At 39.6% G+C, this 25,177-nt stretch overlaps 2 protein-coding genes across 2 annotated transcripts in view; both read right to left on the minus strand.

The window, feature by feature from the left end:
* The window catches only part of LOC102215134 (sodium/potassium-transporting ATPase subunit alpha-1-like), a 61,072-nt gene extending 51,207 nt beyond the window's left edge, over positions 1-9,865 (minus strand). The window contains exon 1 of the mRNA XM_005749454.1: positions 9,783-9,865. The gene's annotated coding sequence lies outside the window, so the exon portion shown is untranslated. The remainder of the gene's footprint in view (positions 1-9,782) is intronic.
* Positions 9,866-13,381: 3,516 nt separating this feature from the next.
* LOC102215795 (sodium/potassium-transporting ATPase subunit alpha-1-like) lies at positions 13,382-25,136 on the minus strand. The gene is made up of 23 exons (XM_005749455.2): positions 25,009-25,136; positions 24,411-24,521; positions 24,073-24,132; positions 23,309-23,410; positions 23,086-23,187; positions 22,840-22,953; positions 22,510-22,644; positions 21,959-22,076; positions 21,529-21,797; positions 21,126-21,434; positions 20,865-20,999; positions 20,142-20,334; positions 19,871-20,046; positions 19,633-19,769; positions 18,275-18,425; positions 18,012-18,180; positions 17,773-17,927; positions 16,771-16,894; positions 16,110-16,255; positions 15,880-16,010; positions 15,634-15,735; positions 14,318-14,409; positions 13,382-13,535 (listed from the first exon to the last, which is right to left on the minus strand). Exons 1-23 carry the CDS (start codon positions 25,018-25,020, stop codon positions 13,507-13,509), a joined length of 3,072 nt encoding a protein of 1,023 aa, XP_005749512.1. The 5' UTR covers positions 25,021-25,136; the 3' UTR covers positions 13,382-13,506.
* Positions 25,137-25,177: the final 41 nt, after the last annotated feature.

The raw sequence follows: 25,177 nt of genomic DNA on the forward strand, positions 1-25,177 counted from the left end.
GACGGTGAGATGGTACTCAATTGTAGTGGAAAACTGTTGAAACCGAATTAAAAAAAGGGTTAAGTACAATCGAGTCGAGTTGAGCTAAGTAGGTACAAGTGTAAAAGAGGCCATTGTACGTTTCCTGAATGTACAACATCAAAAGTGTACAAAGGTGTAGAGCAGGGGTCCCCAATCCCAGTCCACGAGGGCCGGTGTCCCTGCAGGTTTTAGATGTGTCCTTCATCCATTGCAGCTGATTTAAATGGGTAAATTACCTCCTCAACATGTCTTGAAGTTCTCCAGAGGCTTGGTAATGAACTAATCATGTGATTCAGGTGTGTTGATCCAGGATGAGATCAAAAACCTGCAGGGACACCGGCCCTCGTGGACTGGGATTGGGGACCCCTGGTGTAGAGGATGTGCAGCTATGTGAAGTACATGACTTTCTCTACAGGTTTGAGTGAAACACGCTCATGTGACTGACAGGTGATCATACTAGACAAACTTGTATATTTTTAGTGTTGTGGGTGTCTCACAGGGCAAGAGAGGCATGTCACCAGTCTGTCACAGGACTAACACAGAAAGCCAGATTCATGCTCAAACCTACAACCAATTTAAAATCAGCAGTTAACCTAACCCAAGTCTTTGGAATGTGGGAGGAAGCCAGAGAGAAGCCACAAAGGCATGAGGAGAATATGGAGAACCACCACAGCACCACCATGCACCAACAATGACCTAAAAAAGTCTCTTAACGCCATCCATCCAATCCCTCCTTCTTCTTATCCAAATACAGGGTTGTGGGGGGGCTGGAGCCTATAGCAGCTACCACAGGGTGAAAGGTGGGGTTAACCTTGGAAAGGTTGCTCGTCTGTTGCAGAGTAAACAATCCACATAGCAAATGTTTAAATTTATAGCCATTCATAACTAAATAGAAACCTTTAGTTAAAGTTATGCATGGTCGCCAGAATGTCCCCTTCCACACTAAAACAATAGCGAACATTTATGAATGGCTAGACTAACCCCACTGCAAGATATTCTCAGTGTGGGGCATCAACACAAGCCGGCAAAAGTTCATTAAACAAAGTTCACAAACAAGAAAAGGTTAATAGTAGAAAGCTTGTCCTGTGTCTATTTTTCCTAATGAGAGCAGCAGAACAGCAACAAGTGAATTAGTGAGACCCAAGAAGCAGTTTTTAGTCTGATCAGCATCCTTTTCAGAAAAGAAAGTAAGTTAGCAGGGTTCATGTGGAGGACTCGTGCATACACATGCTCACACAAACAGGTTGTCATGGTAACTGTAGCTCAAGCATCAGGATGTGTGCTTTAAATAACCCTCATCTATATCAGTGTGTCTGACTGTCAGCCTATCAAACTGAGAAGCTTCTTCCATCTAAACAAGTTTGTGTATGTGTGTGTTTTAATTTAGAGTGGAGTGAAATGTTTTTTTCACACCACTGGAACCAGAAAATTTAGTTACACTACCAAAGTTTTGTACACGCTCGTGTCATCAATAGGTGTAACAGATGTACTAAAATTCGGGAGATCTGTCTATTCAGCAAATACAAAAAAATGTCATATAATATTTCTACAGAGAAAAAACACCCTTTTTTTGTTTTTCCTGTTTTGCTACTTTTTGTTTGTTGTAGTGTTTTGCTTCACTGTGCCACTGTACTAATCTGATGCCAAACAAAGTAAAAAAAAATACATTAATAATTAGGTGTGAGAGGATCCTAACTGCGACGCTTTCTGCTCCCTCTACTGACCTCTTCCACTTGCTGGTGATATGTCTTTTGCCCACAGATGAATTGCCACTGCTCATTAAACAGAAAAACAAGATAAATTATTATTGATTAGCAATAATTGGAAGTCATTTTTGTTGATTTAGATTTTGTTTGTAAGAGCTTCAGTGGACAGCATATACAAACAAAAACTTTGCTTTTCTTCAATATAAATTTTTTTTTTCATAATGCAAGGAATCAGTTTAACTTCCCCAAAACTGCAATAAATAAAAAACATATAACTTACAATATAAAGTTAAGTCCTTTTCATCTATTTGGATAAGTTCATTTGATAACATCCATCCCTTTGTCTCCAAACTGCTTTGATATGTTGCTCATACCAAGGCCAGTGGTTTATAGCTGGCTCTGACATCCGGGTAGCTTTAGCTTTTCCTTTTTTAGGTTCTATAATATACTGTAGCAGATGGCTGCCTGCAACCTAGAGGTGCGACGGCATGTACTGCTCCTCTCACATCTGTCATAACATCCAAGAGTCATCTTGGATGTGTGTGTCATCACATGTCATCATATGGGTCATCATATGAAATTTGCATCCACATCTGCCCTTAAAGTCATTTTTTGTACATTATTTGACTCCAGTAAAATCACTCTGCTGCACTCAGGGTGGCTGACTTCTACAAGTAACACCTCACATTACCCTCAGAAGTGAAAAACCCAACATCAGCAGACTGTCATGAGTGTAAAATGTACTGCAACATACGGATGGAAGAGAGGATTACTACAATGATGCAAACCAAAGAGATGCATATAAATCTAAATAATTTTATAATATAAATATTGAATATAAAGACACTGAACATTTTCTTTTCTTTCAACAGGGGCTCAGAGTAGAGCAGCTGCTGCTCCACATCGAAAGGAGCCAGCTGAGGTGGTTCGGGCATCTGACAAGGATGCCCCCTGGGCGCCTCCTGGGTGAGGTGTTCCAGGCATGTCCCACCGGGAGGAGGCCCCGGGGCAGACCCAGGACACGCTGGAGAGATTATATCTCTCGGCTGGCCTGGGAACGCCTTGGTGTTCCCCCGGATAAGCTGGAGGAGGTGGCTGGGGAGAGGGAGGTCTGGGCCTCTTTGCTTAGGCTGCTGCCCCCGCGACCCGGCCCCGGACAAAGCGGATGAAAATGGATGGATGGATGGATGAACATTTTCTTTCTTCTTACTGTTTGCATAATGTTATTTGTTTCAGTGCACCAGTGGGGAGAGTCAGAAACACTGATCACGGTGATGGCACCATGGATGGACCCATTAATGAAGCTAGATATATATATTCCAAATATCTGCTACAAGCTGTAAACCTTATTTTGGAAAGTCAGCAAAATTTGGAAAATCCTTTTAACTAAATTTTACTGGTTATGCCAAATGTGCACTCAGATTCACTTCTAAAAAGATTAGAAATTATATAAACTTGACTACATTTATTCCACTTTTACTCTGGAGATTTTAATAACCCAAATGCTCTTTTTTAGAGCTAATGAACTGGAAAAAAAAAACATTTAAAAAATATGTTTTTCTTGGCACACTTCTAGTCCTTGGCAGCAGCTGAACCTAACTGAGTTTAGTTGCTGACCGTGTCCGTCCCTTTATGACCACAATGTACCATCTCAGTCATCTCAAACTGGTTTCTAAAACATGACAATGAGTTCACTGAACTCAAATGACCTCCACAGTCACCAGATCTCAATCCAATAAAGCACCTTTGGGAGGAACAGAAACAGGAGATTGGGTGGAACAGGAGATTCATATCAAATCTGCATCAACTGTGTGATAATGTCATGTCAACATGGATAAAAATCTCAGAGGAGTGCGTCCAGCACCTTGTTGAATCTGTGACATGACAAATTAAGAGACCTCTGAAGACTTTAGGAGGTTTAACCCAGCATTAGCGAGGTGTACCTAACAAATTGGCCGGTGAGTGAATACTGCAAACTTGAAAACTGGCTCATCCACACAGTTTGCAAGGTGGGAAGAGAGCACAGTGCTGTACTTTTCTGCCTTAAGCAGGGATTGTGTGAATGTTCTCCACATCTGCTTCTGATCCCAAAAAGTAATGTAATATGTATCCGATGCAACATCTGACCATCATTATTAAAGTAAACACAATACGGAGCCAAATCCAGGATTGGACTGTACCAGCTCTATGAAGCAGAACACAAAATACAAGTCTGAGTTTACCTGCACTTCAGAGTTACGCCTATGATGTAGCTGTGAGATATGAACTCTCAAGAGTCCTTTTTGATTAAATGTAAACAAGACAACAAACGGGATTTTCAAACACAACTCCTCTACAAATCAGACTCAGGAAAATGTAATAATATAACAAGATGATCTTTTACTTTTAAGACAAACTTAACCACTGCAGGCCAAAACGTAGGAAAGGAAAATTCTGCTTGATGCTCAGGTTTGTGGACAGGAATGTGAGAAGCGCTGGTTAATAATAATGGATTGCATTTATATAGCGCTATTCATTCACTCTCACACACTGGTGGAGGCAGCTACAGTTGTAGCCACAGCTGCCCTGGGGCAGAATGACAGAAGCAAGGCTGCCATATCTCGCCATCGACCCCTCTGGCCATCACCAGTAGGTGAAGTGTCTTGCCCAAGGACACAACGACCGAGACTGTCTGAGCCGGGGCTCGAATCGGCAACTTTCCGATTACAGGACAAACTGCCAATTCTTGAGCCACGATCGCCCCGGAGTTGGTTAGAGGTAGAAGCTGGACAGACTGTTCAATAACTGGAACACGGAGGAGGCTCCATCATGGTTTGATCTGTATTCCAGTCAGTGTTGCAGACCTTGTTAAAACTGATAGATTTCTAAATGCAGAAAAAGTACCATCGGATTATGATGCACCATGTAATACTAACTGGAAAGCACCTGATTGGTAACAGCTTTATTTTTCATCATGTTATTGATCCCAAGCACACTGCCAATGCAGTAAAATCATACCTGGATAGAAAAACACACACAGTGGAGCACTGTGTGTGGCTGTAACTCAGGTGGCAGAGCAGGTCAGCCACTAATCAGAAGGTCAGTGGTTCGATCCCAGGCTGCATCCTGGCTGCATGCCAAATATCCTTGGGCAAGATACTAACCCCATGTTTGCCTACTGGTGGTGGTCAGAGGGCCCGGTGGCGCCTGTGTCCGGCAGCCTCGCCTCTGTCAGTGTCGCTTTGGGGTCCTATGGACTAGAAAAGCGCTATACAAATGCAGGCCATTTACCATATCAGTCATGGATTGGCCTCCCCAGAGCCCGGACATCAACATTATTGAAGCAGTGTGGGATCATGTTGACAGAGAACAGAACAAAAGGCAGAAACATCCAAAGAAGAGCTTTGAATGTCCTTCAAGAAGCCTGGAGAACTATTCCTGAAGACTACTTACACCAAATATTGACTTTCAACTTAATTAGAACTGCACTAACTCTTGTTCTAATAAAATAATATCTGCATACAGACATTACCTCCAAGTGCATTTGACTCTTTCATAGGACTGTCCTCTACCTGTGCAAATGTCCTGGTTTATAATGGCTTTGAGCTGGTTTGCTTTCTTAAATCCACTCTCAGTGGCTGTATGTGTGTTGAACACTGAGGCACAAACTTTTTGGAGTATTCTGGGTAATTAAAATGAACATAGTATGACACCAGATGATTAGTTCCTCCTAGCCAAAAACTAAACAGGGTAGAGGAGATAATGTTTCTGAGTCCAGTAATAACGTTTGCAGGGTAGTTGCATGCTGTAAGGGGTTTTTTGGACAGGCACTATGTGCTTTTGACTACTTGTTTTCACCAGCCTCCAGTCTTAATGCCCAAATATTATCCTGATTTTCACATGAGAAAGGCATTAATCTTTCTAAATTCTCAGGATAAAGGATCATTTTCCAAAATAAATAAATAATAGCTCCAGTGCTGTCTCCAGCCTTTTTCATAACTTTTGCCTCCAGTGAATAAACCAATAAACCAATTATTTTATTGCATTCACACTATCAGTCTCTCGATTGCTTGATTTCACTGAGCATGTGTGTAACTCAGCCAAGTGTAAGTGCTCTACCCCAAGGACACTGTCAGGAACACCAAACAAGAAAACTACATTTCCAAATCAATCATTTCAGAAAAGCTTCTTTTCCCAGCATAAAAACGATTTCAGTGCCATGACGTGCGCCACAATCTGGGACAATGTTGAATCAGAGCTAAAATTATTCTCAGGAGAAAAAAAAATCAAATAATAATAACAATAAAAACTAGTGCTCAAAAACATGTAATCCTCTCTTTGTCTCATACACATACACAGATGTTGTTTATATTGAAAAAAAGGGGGGGAAAAGTCTCCCAACTGTCTTTCCCAGAATCCTTTGTTGGTTTTCCCAACATGCTTACTGGTTGCATGGAGAAGAGGGAGGAGCCAAAATGTCAGGGGTCACCTGACAAAGATGTTTGATCTTTCTTTTGGCTCTGCGTGTCTCTATATTAGTTCAGTCGTTCTCAGTATGTGTTTGCTCTTCTTTTTCACAGCAGGTTCAAAATTAGAAGGATGAGGATCCGTCCTCGGGCCTGTACTTGCGTCTGAGCACGCTCCCTCTGGTCTCTGGGGCCATAAATGTTTCATCCTGGGACCACAATGTTTTCACAGATTTCCAATAACATCACCCCTCTTAATAAGACTTCAGCGACACAAGTTACAGCAATGAGACAGTGATTGGAAACTGTAAACTGAGCGATGCTTCTTTTTAGTGCAGTGTTGGTAAAACAAGACTTTTCCTAAAAGATCATCTTTATTTTAGATCATTTAGAATTTTATTAAATTAATAATTTAAAAAATGGGCAATTTTATTACTATTATGATTATTATTATTTTAGAAAATGTATATCTAAATGTGGACTAGGGGGATTTGTATGTAGGAAATGAATACTGTTGAACCATGTTTGAAACAAATAAATGAAATGAAATGAAATATGTTGTTAATAGAGGATTTTATTTTGATGCAATGAGATGCTTTGCCACTTTGTGATACTAATTCTACTATGGTTCTGCTCAGGGAGGTCAAAGGTGACAGCTGTGTGGCTTAAATATGTTGATTTTCTGCATGGCTGTTTTTAACCTTAAACTCACGTCAGGGCCACAGTTCATTTTTTAAAATAACTCTTTAGCCTCATCTGATGGACAGTACTGGAAAAACAAGTAAATCTCTTATATGCTTTTTATGCCTTTGGACCTTCTGTAATTCTGTAACTCCTGCTCTGTGAATTCATGCTTGATTAACTTTGACCCTGCAAGGGTTTTAGGTCACATCAGAATATGTATGCTGTGCTGACATCACAAGGTCACATGACCATACAAACAGAGGAAGAAATAAAAACCCCCACAAAACTTCAAGTCACCTTCTCTTCAACCTCCTAGCTCTGCCTGTGAAAATAAGTAGTGATGATCCACAGATCCAACAACACTATTACATTACAAGGACTTTTCTAGAAGCTATTATTAAAGCAAAAAAACATGTAATGAAACAGAGAGGAAAGCTTGCAGTGTCCCACAGGGCTGATCTTATATACACACAGATGATCTTCCTGTTCCTCTGCTGCTCTGTTAAAGGAAAGCTCTGTGCATTGTTTATATAGACTGACTATAAGGTACATGAATGTGACGGATTAAAGTCATGTGATATAATTTTATTTTCAGTCCCACCAGCCTGATGGTGAGACTAGGTAATGCAGTGTTATTGAGAAAGTGCTGTCTGGATCACTCCTCCTCTAGGTGACACTTATTGCTCTCGTCTAAAACACTGTCTCTGCACTCTGTAGTTATGTTAAGCATACCAGAGCTGTGCACAGCCTCCCTTCCACAAGCAAAACAAAACACAACAGACAAATGTGAGGCCTTCTCCTCTTTCCTACAGCAGCTAGCGTCACCTGAGTATCAGAAAGGTGAGCCCACAGAGTAATCTGTATGCCCATAAACTGAGTCTCGGTGCAGCAGAGGTGGAGTGGACAGCAGCTGCAAAAGCATTTTATCCTCTAAAATGTAATGCGTGCAATTAGAAATAAGCTATTCTCTGTTGACTTTTACACTGAGCTAATTTCTTTAGCTTTAAGTAGGTGGATCTTTTCCTGTCATGTGCCCACAAAACACTCAAAGTGGATACGTCTCTCTTATGACTTTACTCATCATTTAAATTTTCTACTCATGACTTATGGTCTTCGGATGATTTCTAAGTGATGTGTCACAGAGCACAGATGGCTGAAATTCCTAATGCAAAAAGAAAGGTGGTGACAGGACTGACGAAACAAATGAGCCATGAAAGAGAAACGAGCGGCTGCTAAACTACAAAAGAACATAAAGCTTCAGATAATGAATGGTGTATGTTGTTTTTGGAACAGACTGCTTTATAAACACACGCTTCACTGAGCTACAGCGCCATCTGTGAGACAACCGAGTGTTTGCTCACAAAACCATTTAATCCTGTTTATTGTTATTGTTTTTGGGTTTCCGAGCTATAGTCTGTATTTATTTTGTCTGAACTGATTATCTACTACAATAAGCATTTCTTTAAAGTGTCTCAGATTAAGCTAGAATAAATAAAACCTAAACAAAGGGTGACATCATCATGGATGTTTTGGTGGTACACCTCATGTTTTAGGCCATTGTTTCCCAACCTTTTGGAGCCATGGCACATATTTCACATTAGAAAAATCACACGGCACACCACCAAACAAAAATGTCACAAAAAGCATATTGATAAATTTTCCCCGTGCACCAGGTATAGAATTGGCTCAGTATACCTTTTTGCTTTCTTCTGACCACTACTCATGCTAGGGCTCTTATCTGGGTCAGAATTTTCTCCAGGAACCAGGTAAGATTGACTAGTTTTTCATTTCAAATATTTTCCTGTTGACATTACGCACTGTGTTGTCTCACAGCATGACTGTTATATAACTTCAACTACCAAATAGAGCAGGTAGTTGTACTGCCCTCTAGTGGAAGACAATGTAACTGTTCTGTCCGTTACTCACGCCAATCGCTTCGAGTACCAATAAGGTGGAACCAGATAATCTTTCACGGCACACCTGATCATTTCTCACAGCACATCTATGCACAGTGGTTGGGAGGCACTGTTTTAGGCTATCCATGTCCTGTAGTGGGCCACCGTGGGATAGCTATCTGAGGGACCTTACAAGCTGTCAGGGGAGGGTAAAGGTTACTTGCTGACCATACCAGAGTGACCCAGACCTATCTCAAAGTCGAAGGAGAGACCCAGCCACAACACGAGGATGTGAGTGATCAATGGCGTGATGCAACATATGCAGGAAAATTGAGACTTTATAGGAAACCACAGTGCAAAATGGTGAACACTGCAAGGACAATGGGAAGAAGAAACTCTCTGAAGATGGTGTTAGACGTGTATACCAGACAAAGGTGTTTACACCTGCAAAGCTATGAACTGCCACAGTGAAGGTCTAGCAATTCTGTCTTTCAAGGATAAGTAAGCAAGTATGATACTAGTAGTCCTTTTAACAGTGGTGTTCAAGAAAACCAACAACATGTTTATCTTAGTTTTAAGTGGTGCTTTACGTAGTGTGAATCTACCTTCCTTAGGCTCCTGACAACCTTAAATATTGGAATTAAGTATAGAAAATGACTGAAAGATGAACAGGAACCACTGCTGTCCTACCAATGCTGATTAAGAATACAACATCATGAAATCCCAGAAAAGACCTTGGTTAACCAGGGTTAATTGGTAAGTGTTTCATCATAATCCTTTGATAATGGTCACATAAACATATACTTTTCATTCTGCACTATGTCAACTGCCTCTTCCATAAGAGTCAAATTTGTCATTGAGTTGTCATGCCAGTCCTTAATGTACAAACAATATGCATTATAGTTAGAAGAACTACTTAAATAGGTTGACAGCAGAGAAGAATTAAAATGAAAAAGTATGTTCTAAAATTTTAAAAAGAAAAAAAATGTATCTTTAAAGTAAGAGAGGGATGTTGCTTGAGTGTGATGTACCTGATGAGTCGCTCCCAGGCGCCTGGTACCTGGAAGAGCAGAGGCTGATGCCCAGCAGTAAATATGGGATGGAGCAGAAAGGACCCAAATGAAGACTCACTATTCACGATGTTGCGTCAGAGGACCATGGAGACCTCTGTGAGATGCCTGATGGAGCAAAGAGCATTATTGAGGTATCAGATAAAGGTACGCAGAAGTAAATGTGTGTTTGAATTGCTCTCAGAACGACTTCCCCTGGAGGAGGAAGGGTTAGACTAAAACTTTGATGCCTAATGATGTGTTTATTACAACATATCAGCCTATTATGGTGTCATTGTGACATTGTAGGCATCATACAGAAAAAAAGTGTTGTATAGCTCTTGCCATGCCCTTTCATATCATATATTACTTGATTTGGTCTTGAAATGTTTCTTCAAGGTCAACTTTGAACTTCAGTGCTTATATGATGGTGAAGGTCAAATGTTTCGCCAACCGAGGGAGTCATGTCCTTCAGGGCCTAATATATTGTTTGAGTTTTGAACACAATCCATAAAAATGTGTGGGTAATGTAAAGTTTTTACTGCTTTTCACAATTTGTGTGAACTTGATATCATGTTCACCCAAATTAAATAAGCTTGAACTGAAAATGAAAATGAAAGCTGTCGACCAAAGACTGCTAATAAACAGACAGACGGACAAACTTTGTCTGTTTCTCCTTCGAAGGAAGGACATCAAGTGCGCTAAAATTGAATAACGATTGTATAGCTTATATTTTAAAACTCCAGCAAGCAAAATATTAATGTACAGTAGGGCTGCTTTTCCACATTGGAAATTTTAGGTCATAGACTTGATCATGTAAAATCACATAACTGCTTTTGGCCACACTGATTACATACTTTATACTTTTCCATTCTGTTTTTTAACTACACGACACCGCCCCTCTGTTTGACAGTGGGAATCATGATGGATGTAGACAGACCCAAAAATGCTCTACTTACCTGGGATCCTGCCCCCAACAGCCAGGCATCCACTCGTTCCATGTTTCTGTTGGAAAGGCAAGAAGTTGGTTCTGACTTTAACTCTCAGAGATCTTCATCTCAGCTGATGTCACCAGTGACAGAGTAACATGTAACATGTAAAGACTTACCCAGTGACTGGGAAAGCAGAAGGGGAGTGGTGAGGGAAACTGCCAAGAAGGTACTTACTGTATCCTCTGGATGGAGTAAAGAGGAGATGGTGATGCCATTAGGAGAGGAAAATATTCAAAAGATGTTGGCAAAGAAAGAGTGGAATCATTCGTGTGATGAAGAAAGTGGGGAGGAGTAGTGGGAGGCTAGGCATATGGCAAAAAGAAAGAAGTGCCAAAGGCAAACAGTTACAGTGACTCATACACAAGGCTGGTCACTAAGGAAAAACAAAAACACTATATCGATTGGCTGGACAGAAAGATCATGCCGGAAAGGATGAGCAGCAGAGAATTAGTAAGGAGGAAGTATGGACAGCTATGAACACACTGAAGAGTGGCAGTGGGTTCATATGACATACTTGTGGAGCTTTGGGGATGTCTGGCAAAGAATGTAGCTGATTTTTTCCAACTGTGCTTCTTTGTGGATCTATAGAAAACATATGATAGGGTGCCAAAGGAGGAACTGTGGTACTGCATGATGAAGTCAGGAGTGGAGAGCTGAAAATGCTTAGATTTTCATTGGGACAGGATTACAAATGAGAACATCAGAGGAAAAGCTCAGCTTGAGTGATTTGAAGATAAAGTGAGGCAAGGCTGACATGGTTTGAACATGTGCAGAGGAGGGATAATGGATATATTAGAAAAAGGATGGTGAATATGAAGCTGGCAGGCAGGTAGACAAGAGTAAAACCTTGTCTACCTGATCCAATGTGGTGGAGGAATAAAACTGCTTTAGTGCTTCGAATTACTCTGTGCATACAGTTAAAATCCTGGTGCACAGATCTGCACTGTTCTTTTCAGCAACAACCCTTTGTTCTGTATTACTGCACATCTACCTGATAAATCTGACTCCCAGTGCTTTATTGAAACTTCAAGGATGTACTAGTTCATTCAGCTTACAATCAATAGCAGTTTCAAGGTTTCTGAAATGTGTAAAGCTGAGCAGTAGAGTGATGTGCTTTTGACTTACTGTATTACAGAAAATAAAGACAATTAGAATCCTTTGAGAAATCAATGAGGCTTTTAAAGAGTCACATCCAGTAAAAAGCAATCTACTTGACAAAGTTAAAGTTCAGGATGGTCAGTGGTAACCCTGACACATAAAAAGCATGGAAATATGTGAATTCACCAGCATTTCACTGATGTTAGCATAATGGTGAAAGGAAAGCCCCAACCACGCCTTCCTAATGTGGGAGTCAACCAGTAGGACCACTCCCTCCATGATCATGACCATGAAGATCATGATCATCACCATCTAACAGGATACCAGTCATTAAATTATTAAGAACCTTATGTTAACAACTAATTCGGATTCAGTAATGTTCCTACATGAAGAGCAAGGATTTGGTGGAATTTAGGCAGGGTGCGTGAAGGTCTGGCTGTGAAAATGGAAAAATGTCTGTAAAATGACAAATGTGACCTTGACTTTGGGTGAAGACCTAACAGGTGATCACAGTGTATAAGTTAAATTTTGAACAATCATGTAAAAGGACTATTCATGCTTTGCTATGGCTTTGCTATTCATTGAAGGTTGTATTTAACTAACTTTAAAACCTCATAACGACCAGATTTTTCTATTATGTACTGATCCTTAAACCCTTAGAAAAGAGGGTGTGCTTTCTTTTTACCGTGACTCAGAATCTGGGCAAAGTCAATTTACAAATATGATTTAATTGGTTTCACTGATATGCTATCAGGAACCAAAAGGTTTGGGAACTGGAAGCCCCAGCTCAGCACTTCTGCGGCCAGCAGAAATCAAAGCAAAGTCATAAAGTTTAACTGAGATGGTTTCAGTGAATAAGTGAGCAACACAGAGTACCTGGAACACACTGTACCCTTGAAGAGACAACAATATCTTTAACTTCTCTAATAAAATGTAAAAAAAAAAAACGATTGCCCTTTAACCAAAGGACTTTGATGTTCCTCACAAAATCAACATGTGCACTTCCTGTTCTTTGGAATCTGCAGTGAGGAGGAAGGCTTGGCTCACCGGCTGGCCTGTGGGGGTTGTTGGAAGTGTTTCTAGTACACTTATGACTCTTTGTAGCTACTCAACCATGTTTAGTAAAGGTGGTGGTAGTGCTGGTTTTGGTGGCAGTTGTAAAAGTACAAAGAAACAAAGAGCGAAGGGGAGGGGGAAAAATGGAAAATCTAAGCCCATTAAAATACTCTGTGCTCTTGAACAAAATGGTCTCTAACCTCTCAGCAAATTATTAGAAAAATGTCCTAATATGTTACTTTTTTATTTGTGACACATAGCTTGTACCAAACTAAGGACTGTAGAGAGGTGGAAATGAATCACAGGTCCTATATCTGCTGAAGCTTCAGGGAAATCCCCCCCCCCCCCCCCATCCTGAATCAGTATTTTTACTGCTAACAAAACAGAGAAACCTACGAGAAAAGTGTTTACAAAAGACACTAACATGCAGGCAGCCTCAGTGTACAACAGACGTTCTTTATTGTGACACACACTGATAAATATATATTTATATTAATAATGTAAGATTGCATAAGATGGTAATGAAAAACGCACATCCTCCAAGCCTATGTCATGTTGGCTCAGTAGTATGTCTCTAGCTCCACCCAACCTAGAAATCAAATGAGACACAATTAATGTAATGTTTCATGTCAAATGTGATAAATGGACTGGTTCTTATATAGCGCTTTTCTACTCTTCTGAGCACTCAAAGCGCTTTACACAACTTGTGCATTCGCACACCCACAAATGTGAGAGTCTAGATACTTCCTTTTGTCTTTTACAGACAAATCCAACGAAAAATTCTAATAAAAATTATAGAGTGGCCAACTTATCTAATTTTTATCTGTCTTTACTTTATTTTGCTTATGTTTACTGACAGTTATTGGGTAAAAAAATTGACTTGACTGGGGATTATAAAGAAGATAAACTGCAGCCATGATTTTGGTGATGATGCTATTAGGAGCTCTACCCTTCAGGGACATGTGAGGATGTGTCAGTTTGGTCTCAGGGTTGCTTATGAGAGGATATCATGAGCGAGGCCATTAATATTCACCCTGGGATGAAGTCATATGACCCTAGAAGAGCTAGAGGTTTGTGTATTTGGGTTTTATATTATTAGATTTACATCCTGTACAATTCTGAACTGAAGTCTGATCATCAGGACACAGTTTATTTTCATTTCTTGGAATAATCAACATTTTTCACCTTTCACTCTTAATACTTTTTGCTGTTCTGATGTTCAGTTTGTGGTTTCTCAAACCCTTTAGATAAAATGTAAAAAAAGTATGACCTTTGCATTCCCCTACACTAATATTTAAAATGCAGAGTTTACAGGCAAAAATGTGTCCTACGTGTGTCAGAAAGTAAAACAAAGAGCTGGGAAGGTCTTACCTCCTGGGGTGCGTCTGAGGATATATTTTCTGACTTCATCATAGATGAAGATGAGGAAGGAGTAGGGAACGGAACAGAACCACCACATTGGCCTAAGGTAAGGATGGACAGACAAAGATTCATTTTCAAATGACAAAAAAAAAAAACCCACACAAAAGCTTGCTTCTCAACATCTTGGAAATTCTTATGTCAGGTTCTGTAAAAGCACATGAAAAGCTTTGATGGTGAACATTATGCTGTAGACAACCAGATGTTAAAATGAATTTATGAGGTGAGGAAGCAAAACGACGCATCTAAAAAATCTAAAAACAGAAGGTACTCACTGCTACAGGTCAGTAAGAACAGACTAGAGACCAACTGATATATCAGTGGGGTCGATATATCAGCTTAAATAACAGTATCAGGATATATAACAGTTGATTAAAAAAAAAAGTAAGGAAGACATGGGGAGAAAAAAGCCTTCAGTCATTTTATGACCATTTATGTTGCAAGTTTGCCTACCAGAGGGCACTCTGCAACTTCCCTGTTGGCAACACATATTTGAAACGCCACAAACACAAAACCCAGCTAACCCGAACAAAGTTGGACAGAGCATAAACAAGCAATCCACGACAAAGAAAGACTGTTTTAAAACCTCATTGTCACATCAAGGACTCATATATAACTACATATAACAAATAACAGGGAAAGCTGTTCATATGTTCTGTCTGAAAGAAACAAATTGGCCAGTGTCAGTTCTGAAATCACCAAATATTTGTGTCAGTATTGATCTTAAAATTCCTGTTACTGGTCACGTCTAGAAGAGACCATATGGACATGATCCCTTTCAATGTCATAATGCACACATAGAAAACTTATGATATACTGCACAACATTTAAAGAACACCCACAGGAAAAGTAAACAAATTAATGCAAATGTTTTATGGTCCTCTTGGATATTCTTTGGCAAGATTGTATGAATTTCTGAGCCGATGAGCCTAAAAGTGTCTTAACTTTTTTCTTTTTAGAGGAGAGCAACCCATATCGCAGCTTGTGCGCTTTACTACAAAGTGGAAATGACAGTAATAAACATATTTTATTTTATATTAACAAAGCTAAAACTCCATTTAACAAAATACAAGGACATGATCGTCTTTGCATAAATGAAGATGGCAAACTAGGCAGCCACAAAAACATGGGTGAAATAGCAAAACTTTGCAATATGAATATATAGCGATTTCTCTAAAGTAGCCAAATAATGCTGAGTGTTTTGGTTCATTTGTATAATTACAGTGTAGAAAATTATAGTGTAAACCTATCAGATTGTTTTTACTCACTTCATAGGGTACATTCTGATGGCAATGTCCATGCCTGGGCAGTATGACAGGAAGGCAGCCAGAGCCATCTCCTCAAAGATGCCAAAGATGAGAACGTAGTTCCTGTGAAATAAATAAATGTAAGAATCAATAAAACAGCAGAGACTAATCTCGTTAAAACTGGACTTATTTGCCGGTTTATTTGGAAAATGGCGGTTCCAAAGTCTGTTGTTATTGGAGATCTCATGTATATCTGTGCATACATACTTCATTCCTTGTTTCACAATGGAGTTGGTCCTGGTTTTACAGATGAGCAGATCGGCCACCTGGACGATCACAATACTTGTGAAGAAAGCTGTGTGGCAGGTAAACTCGACAATCTTTCTGCGCTCGTACGTCTGGGGGACAAAAGCTAAATTAACACTGAATTACTGAAACACACACGTTTTACAATTCTCACAGTCTGGAGTAAAGTTAGTAACATTACTGTGACTCACCCACTCCTGTCCATAGCTGTCTTCCAGGTCATTTAGATATCTGTTATCCCAGAACACTCTGATTCCCACCAGATCTTTGGGGAGGAATCCATTCTCAGACAGGATGACAAAATAAGTGAAAAAGCCACCTAAGGCCTGCATCATACCTAAAAGAAGCAAAAACATCAAAGAATGCTTATCAGACAGGGTTTCAACTTTTACTAATGACAAATATAAATAACAACTGTGGCTGTCTCTTCATAAAGAAAGCAGTAGCAAATATGACATGTCAATGTAATACTCTGCAAATCCATGGTGAATGAAAATTAAACACATTAATTGTTTGAAACAATGCCGCACGTTTAACCTATTAACAAATTAAATAATGATCAGATTTGCCTGAAAAAAACTGACGGATTCCGTTTTTAATGCCTGCAAACAAAAAATCTTTAAATTTAATAAAGTAATATGCATTTAAATTAATGATTGCATTCAATCTATAAGCAATAACTTCCTCACCAAATGACGGTACCCATTTTGGATATGATATATTAAAGGTGTTTTAGTGTCTGCAGTATAAACAAAATCCAGCAGGGGGCAGTAGAGGAAGGCTTAAACCAGCACAAAAGTATTAAAAACAGATTTGATATAGCTAAAGGTTAAACAGTGAACGATGTGTTACCAATTTGCCCATAGGCCATACTGATGAGTCTCTCATTCACCAGCTTGTCTGTTTGGGCATTTCTAGGCTCCCTCTTCATGATGTCACTTTCAGCCTGTTCATAGGCCAGGGAGATGGCAGGGACCTGTCATGGCACAAGAAAAGAAAAAGAAAAAACAAATTATCCACCCATAAATGCATTATCTTCCGCTTGAGCTTCTGTGTAGAACAGATTCAGTAAGCTGGAGAGGAAATGCCCCCTCATTAACAAAGAGATCTTCTTTTAGCCTGCAAAAAGAGATTGTTGATCTAAGAAAAACCCAGGACATCTTCCTATCCATCTCTGATCAAGGAAAACAGCAAAAATCGCAGTTTTCTTTTCAGCACTGTACCCAACTTACTTAAGTATAAATAACTTTATTAATTTCTTCATAAGTAATATTTGAACTATTTAAAAAACAACATTTAATAACAATGTCACAAACATATCATTACTCACAGTAAGCTTTAATACTACTGATATTTATTTAGACTCTCTCCCTACGATTGATCTATCTGAGTTAACGTAATAATTAGTACTTCTAAATAGTCAGTGTAGACCACATTACACCACAGAAACAGCTTCAGTGATACTGCTGGTATTAAAGGTACTGTGCTACAGTAGTTTGAATCCTTTCCATCCAATGGACTACAGTTTCTTCATGTAAGATGGAGAGTCCTCCTCTCACACTAAGGTTAATTATGGAGTTCCACAGGGTTCCCTGCTAGGACCAATTCTGTTTACATTATACATGCTTCCCTTTTACATTGACTTTTACTGCTATGCGGATAATACCAAACTTTATTTATCTAAGAGGCCAGATAACACAGCAATTAGTTAAACGTGTTTAACAGAATGTGCTAAAGCTAAAACAGCGTGGATGATTCTTCCTTCTAAAATCATTGTTTTTGTGGCTGCTGTTGTGATTTTGTTCTATATAGATTGAATTAAACTGAATTGAACAGAATCAGGCAAAATCTCACCATGTCAGTTCCCAGGTCAATACAGAGGATGGTGACAGTTCCCAGGGCAAGAGGGATGTCAAAAAGCACGAAGAAGAGGAATGGCGACATCTCGGGGATTTTACTGGTTAGAGTGTAGGCGATAGACTTCTTCAAGTTATCAAAGATCAGACGGCCTGAAAAAGGAATTCAGCAGCTGCTGCGAAGCTTTGTATTTTATGGAATTTTACTTTTTTTCCAAGTCTTGATATAGATGTTACCTTCTTCCACTCCAGTTAAAATGGAGGCAAAGTTATCGTCTAGCAGGATCATGTCAGCAGCCTGCTTGGAGACATCAGATCCAGCGATGCCCATGGCAACACCGATGTCAGCTTTCTTCAGAGCTGGAGAGTCGTTCACACCATCACCTGTCACGGCCACAATGGCTCCCTGGAAGAAAGCATTTTTTTATATACATTTTAAACAAAACAATGTTGAAACTGTGTGTGTGAGAATCCCCACTCCCGCCACCCCTGATGCTCACCTGTCTCTGGCATCCTTCCACGATGATCAGTTTCTGCTGAGGGGAGGTCCTGGCAAATACAATTTCAGTGTGGTGCTTCAGCACATCATCAAGCTGCTCTGGGGTCATTTCTTTCAGCTCACTACCATGGACGACGCAGGCCTTAGCTTCCCTGTAGATTAGATTGCAGCAGTGTTAGTACAGAGGTGTTTCGCTGATTTTTTTTTTTTTTTGTGCAATTCTGCATGTTTTTTGTTTTTGTTTTTTTTGTTTTTTTTTTAATGCGCATTGTGTTCTGCGTCCTGATTGGCTGTAGACCATTTTCAATCAACCTCGTGCAATGTCTCCTGCACAGTACAGATTGCGTTCAACTTGTCAAATTTACATAAATCTTCGCTTGCAGTGTGACTCTGAAGTGCTGCACTGTATGTTTGTAAGTTTTCTCCCCAACAAACACAACAATGTCGACGAAGCATCATCACCTGCGGGTGCCTTCGGTTTCATTCTATAATGCTGCACTTATTTTTCTACAAGGTTTGAACTTTGAGAGTATTTAAACAAGAGAGAAAAGTGTAAAAATCTTGATGCCTGTCTGAAAAAAGTGTGTAGTGAGGGGTTTTATAGCCTTAAAACATTTATAATAATTGCAAAAAATAAACTTGGCTACTTCGCGGATTTCACTTATCGCAGGTTATTTTTAGAACGTAACTCCCACAATAAATGAGGGACAACTGGATGACAGTAGTGTGCCTCAGGAGGTAGAGGGGTTCATTCGCTAATTGGAAGGTTGCTGGCTCGTGTGTCAATGTGCATGAATAAATGGATAAATGTTGCATGTTGTACAAAGTACTTCAAGTACTCAAGTAGAGCAGGAAAGCACTATATAAGAATCATCTATTAACGAACAGCAGCTGTAATCCAACATCCTGTGTCCAAGCACAGACTATGTTAAGGATATTAGAAAAAGATAATGATGGGGGAAACAAAATAACATCAGCCTCAGCAAAAGTTGATGATTGATGAACATTCAGCAAAAAGCCACATCTACAACATATTGTACTTGTTGGCTTCCCATTGCAGATAATGAATCACATGTGTTGCATTAATTAGGTATTATTTGCACTTGAGTTACGAAGATGACTACTGATTCAGGATTATAGTATAGTATAGTCTTGTACTGCTGATGAAGAAACAGGAAAGCCAGTAGCTAAGAACCATATCAAGATTATTTTTTCTTGCACAAATTAATGGTAAAAGCCTTTTAGGCTCTGCAGATGTCAAAACCTTCATTAGCCAAACTTGATTTAATTTGAACAGCTGCCTCTTATGCTCACAAAATGTTCAAAGCTAGCTAAATAAATCTTGATAAGAGAACTAACCTAGGGTTGACCTCTGAAACTGGAATATTTAAGCGGGCAGCAATGTCTTCAACAGTCTCATTGCCTTCTGAGATGATACCCACACCTCTAGCAATAGCCTTGGCTGTAATTGGATGGTCACCTGTGACCATGATGACCTGAGAAAGAAAAGATAAGAAAAATATTTAATTTGAAGTTTTGACCACAGTTTGAAAAAAGAGAAAGTTTAAAATCTGTTGTTTCAAAAAAGTTAGCATACCTTGATTCCAGCACTCCTGCATTTACTCACAGCATCGGGCACAGCAGCACGAGGAGGGTCAATCATGGACATGAGGCCAATAAAGCACAGGTTTTCAGTGGGGAAGTTCACATCATCAGCATCAAAAGCAAAGCCTTCTGGGAACTGGTCATCAGAGAGGTTATAGTGGCAGAAACCTGAAAGAGACACACAGAAAGTACTTGTTAGATTAAATTTTCTCCAGTAAACAAACAGTTCATAAATGCTGATATAAAAAGAAGTGAAACTGTACCCAAAACTCTCTCTCCAAGGCCTCCCAACTCAAGATAGGCACTATTAAAAGAATCTTTCAGCTGAGCGTCCAGAGGCTGCTCTTTGCCCTGGATCACAATGGTGGAGCAGCGGTCCAAAATCCTCTCTGGAGCTCCTTTCATCACCAGCAAATGCTTGGTTTCGCCAGGGGTGTTGTTTTTATGGATGGAGAGCTGTGGGGCAACAGAAAGCCTTCATTTAAACGCAAAGTTTTCAGGTCTCAAAAATTAGGCCCTCATTAGGCGTTCTACATTTGCAAGGGTGATCTTGAGTGTGACTTGAATTTCACCATATCTAGCAGTGAGTGCAAGCATTGGTGGAGATGTCACTGTGCCTGCCGATTATTTGTGACCACATAGAATTGTTCATGGAGACTTTGCATTGCAATGTCCCAAGTATATATGTGAACCAGGCACTGGACTTCAAAGAAGTATACTACTGTGCATTTCCACAACAACATACCGTCAAGGTTTATTGCCTTAAACTGTACTCCTGCCAGCAAAGGATGACTCCACTGATAACAACAAGAAGTCAGACTGTATAGGTATTTTTGAGAAAATTGGCTTACTGGACTTTTGATTTAAACACAAACCTTTGAAACAGAAGTTCACAAACCAAAGCATGACCGTGGTTGCAGTTCCTCCTGCATATATAGTATGTACAATGTATTTTTGAGATTTGTCACTCTGTATGGATGATTTACCTGGTATTTGTTTGTGGAATTAAAGGGGATCTCAGCAATTTTGGGGTATTTTTCTCTCATGTCATTAACAGATCCACAGCACAGCTCGATACACTTCAGCAAGGCAGCTTCTGATGCATCACCAGCCACATGTCTCTGTGGATTTTTAGAAAAAGACAGAGTTGGTAAAATGGATTCATAAGTTACATCCTATGCCTTAATTAAAATACCAAAGCTTTTACTTGCCAACCACAAGAGCCTTAAGAAATGAAAGTTTATCACCTTCAAAACAGGAACTTTGTTCTGCTCAGCCAGGAAAACGGCACGGTTGCAGAGTCCGGCAATTCTGGACAGAGCAGCCCAGGTGGCAGAGCTCCTGTCAAAAGAGGTACCGCTCTGGTTCTCAGTGGTGTCAGCCTCATGGATCTGGTTGTCAAACCACATGTGGGCCACAGTCATTCTGTTCTGGGTCAGGGTGCCGGTCTTGTCAGAACAGATGGTGGAGGTGGACCCCAGAGTCTCGACAGCTTCCAAGTTCTTCACCAGGCAGTTCTTCTTGGCCATACGCTTAGCAGTCAGAGTCAGACACACCTACAGACAAAACATAAGTTTTCAAAACTATGACAACTGCAGACAGTAAGACATAAGCTATCTGCAGAGAATGTCATTTGACACCAAAACTCACAGTGACAGTAGCCAAGAGACCTTCTGGCACATTGGCGACAATGATACCAATGAGGAAGATAATACCCTCCAGCCAGTTATATCCAAGGATGACAGAGAGAATGAAGAAAGTTACACCCAAGAACACGGCCACTCCAGTGATGATGTGGATAAAATGTTCGATCTCAATGGCAATGGGAGTTTTTCCAGCTTCAAGACTGGAAGCCAGGGTGGCGATACGGCCCATGATAGTATTATCTCCAGTGTTAATGACGATTCCTCTGGCTGTGCCTGAAAATTGAAGAGACACTGAGTCCACAGAACAATGGATGATTTCATTCTTCCTCGTTATCCTTCTTATTTTGTGGATTACCAGCAAGCATCACTAAACTACTGTTTCATCAAATAAAAACCACACTCAAATTGTCAACCACAAGCTGTTCATACTCTACCTTCTACACAGTTGGTGGAGAAGAAAGCAATGTTCCTGGTTTCCAGTGGGTTTTCATTGGAAAATTCTGGAGAACGAGTCTGGGGCTCTGATTCACCCGTCAGGGAGGAGTTGTCCACCTGAGAGATAACAAACAAAATCAAACGAAGATCAGTGACATGAAAACACAGAATTAAATATTTTTGTAAAAAAATAAAAAATAAACTTAAGAAACAAATGGGAACAGTTTATGATATGATCAAAGAAAAGCTACTTAGAATGAAGACCACCACATCCAATCAACATAGCTAGTAACTTCTCAGATTTACAAGTGGGATACATAAAAATGTTGAACAGCTGAGCAATCAGCTTGCATGCACAAGATTAGCTAATCTAAATGGACTGAGGGCTGAGCTCGACTCTGTCGCCGGCCATAACTAAATTATGTCTAAAACTAACTAAACATCACAGCATGTCTTCTTCTCATTTAAATAAATAAATAAATAATAGTAGATATCAAACACATGCTCTACAAAAATGTTTGCTGGCATAAAGAGTATTTGAGATACAGACCTTGCAGCCATGAGCAGAGATGATTCTCAGATCAGCAGGGATCCTGTCTCCTCCTTTCACCTCCACTAAATCTCCAAGCACCACCTCCTCAGTGTTGATGCTTTTCTTCTCTCCGTCACGGATAACCAGGGCTTGCTATGAAATCAAAGATTTTAGGAATTTTTGATTAACCCGGTTTGAATTTAATGCCAACACCAAAATTTCAGATGATAAAATGTATCATCAGTGCAGAACTTTTCCCTTAAGACTGTGCAAAAATACTGCAGTTTCTTAATTCATATAAGCTGTAAATATGTTGAATTTACATTAGTTTTCCTTTCAGTGTCTCACCTGTGGGACCATGTTCTTAAAGGAATCCATAATCCTGGAGCTCTTGGCCTCTTGGTAGTAGGAGAAGCAAGCCGTGATCATGACCACAACAGAAAGGACGATACCTAGGTACAACTACATGAAGAGACACGAGAGAGTTAGGTGATCCTTAATGGTGACTTATGTTGTGATTTGGCGCTATATAAATAAAATTGAATTGAATTGAATTAATGGTCACAATAACAATTTAGATAAAGACTCGCTTACGTTATCACTTGCAGGTTCATCTTCTGAGGCAGCCTGGATACTATAAGCCACAAAGCAGAGGAAGGCACCAATCCACAGCAGCATGCAGAAACCACCAAACAGCTGGAAACCAGAGGAAATAACATTTAAGCTTTGGTGGTTGTACTTACTTTTTTTTGCATTTATAATGTGTGAGTTAAAACACAGGTTTGTGGTTTTCATGGTGAGGATGTTGGACTCCTACCTGTTTGCAGAACTTGACCCATTCGGGTGTTGTGGGAGGAGGTGTGAGGGCGTTGGGGCCATCTCGGGCCAGGATCTCTTTTGCTCTGGAGGAGGAGAGACCCTAAAAACAGTGTCTCAGTTATCCCAGACGTTCAAAAGACTTGTCTGTACATGTGTAGTACAGTATAGTTACATCCTAGTAATATTGTAGTATATTTACTGGTTCCTGTCACCCTCTTAATTTTGCCTTTCCAATGCCGTTTTTTTACTTGGCACAGCAGTGGCAAGGCAGTGGTATTTTCTCTGTAATTTTACAATTTTATGCACAAAATGAGCTAATGTTAAATTTGATGTTTGCTACAGGCCACACAAAAGCTGTCAAGGCGACAAGTGACTGAAAAAACAAGAAAGTTCAAAAAGATTAAGCCTGGAGAACATATAGCAAATTATTAATTTATTATTATTTGATTGCTTTTTAGTTGTTTAACATGCTTACCTATAAAAGAGATGTGAAAAAAATAGTGGCTCGTGTGGATTAAAAGTCTTTTAGTTTTCATTTTGTTCAAATTTGAAGAATTTGGTTTGTAAAACTAGACCAATAAAACAGAACTCCGTAACTAGATACTGCTCATAGTGGGTGAGAAACTGAGATCTTGAACATTTTATATGCTATTATTTGCATGCACACCATGATGTTTTTCAAGACTACCTGATCTTTCCTGGCCTCTGTCCTTACCATCTCAAACACTCACAAAAACAAAGACACATATTCGAAGTCCTCACCATGACTAGGTCGGTTCCATATTTTCTGTGAATTTCGTCCACGCTTAATTTGTGATCATCCTAAGGAGAGTGTGGGAGAGAAAAAGACGAAAATGTCATTTGAGGCTTAAAAAACATCCCTGTAAATTCCTCCAGAAGGACACAGGGGACAAAATGCATCTGCACTTTACACATTGCTCCATACAGAGTCATTTTAAGATAAGAATCTTTTTGTGTTTGAACACGGATTTTCACATGTTATAAACTCTTTATACTATATTGGCATACTTAAATTGGGCCAATCAAACACTTACATGAAAGATTATCCCAGAGTAGCTTCACATAATTTACGTACTCACCAGGTCAACTTCTTTTTTCAGGTCCTCCGTATCCCTATTTTTTCTACCCTTCTTGTTCCTCTTCTCCTCGTGGTCTGCGGTTGCTGCCAGTTTGTAGTCATCTTTCATTTTCTGATATGAACAAAGTGTCACAAAAGGGAGTTCTGAATAAGACTAAAACCGAAGGTGATTTTAAAGCAGAAAGTTGCATGAAACTAAATTATTAATTATTGTCAACAATTAAAGAATAATATATTGTTAACTGATATGCTGTTAAATATTAGAACAGCAAATTCAAATTCAAATAGATAATTTTAGAATATGTTTTAAGTTTCTAAAGCTGTAAAGAAATTAATGTATCTTTTCACAGTGTCACAAAATAGGATTTTAAATAAAACTGATACAACATGAAACATGCTGTAAAGTTGCCTTTCAGATTTTACATAATGAAGTAAAATGTGTCATTGTTTATATAATTTTGAAAAATGTCTCTTCATAGTTGATAAAGCAGTCAAAAAAAAAAAAAGAAATTTAACAGAGATGTAAGCTAATGTGTAGTAAGCGGGAAGAATATTCAACCCTGAGCAATCCAAAACTGTCGAGCTCAGTCCAAACTTACTGTCACTCCCATGGTTGCAGTGCAGTCTGACAGCAGTCAGTTCAGTTAATCAGTCTAACCTTCCTACTCCGCCTCCCTCTTTCAGTCCAGTTCTCTCCTGCGTCTTCCACTCTGCCCTGAACATAGGTGGCTTAATTTCAGCTTACTTTTATACCTGTGGAGGAGGAGC

This window comes from Pundamilia nyererei, unplaced genomic scaffold (genome assembly GCF_000239375.1).
Source record: "Pundamilia nyererei isolate P.nyererei 1_Seehausen unplaced genomic scaffold, PunNye1.0 scaffold00245, whole genome shotgun sequence".
Classification (NCBI taxonomy): Eukaryota; Metazoa; Chordata; class Actinopteri; order Cichliformes; family Cichlidae; genus Pundamilia; species Pundamilia nyererei.

Bases quoted from the DNA above. Each gene is read 5' to 3' on its own strand.
- LOC102215795 (XM_005749455.2), bottom strand. The intron at 21,435-21,528 runs GTGAGTTTTGGT...TTTTGTCTGTAG, and splicing joins GTCTCTTGGCTACTGTCACT to GTGTGTCTGACTCTGACTGC. The intron at 17,928-18,011 runs GTAACATCTATA...TTCCTTTTTCAG, and splicing joins TTTAACTGGAGTGGAAGAAG to GCCGTCTGATCTTTGATAAC.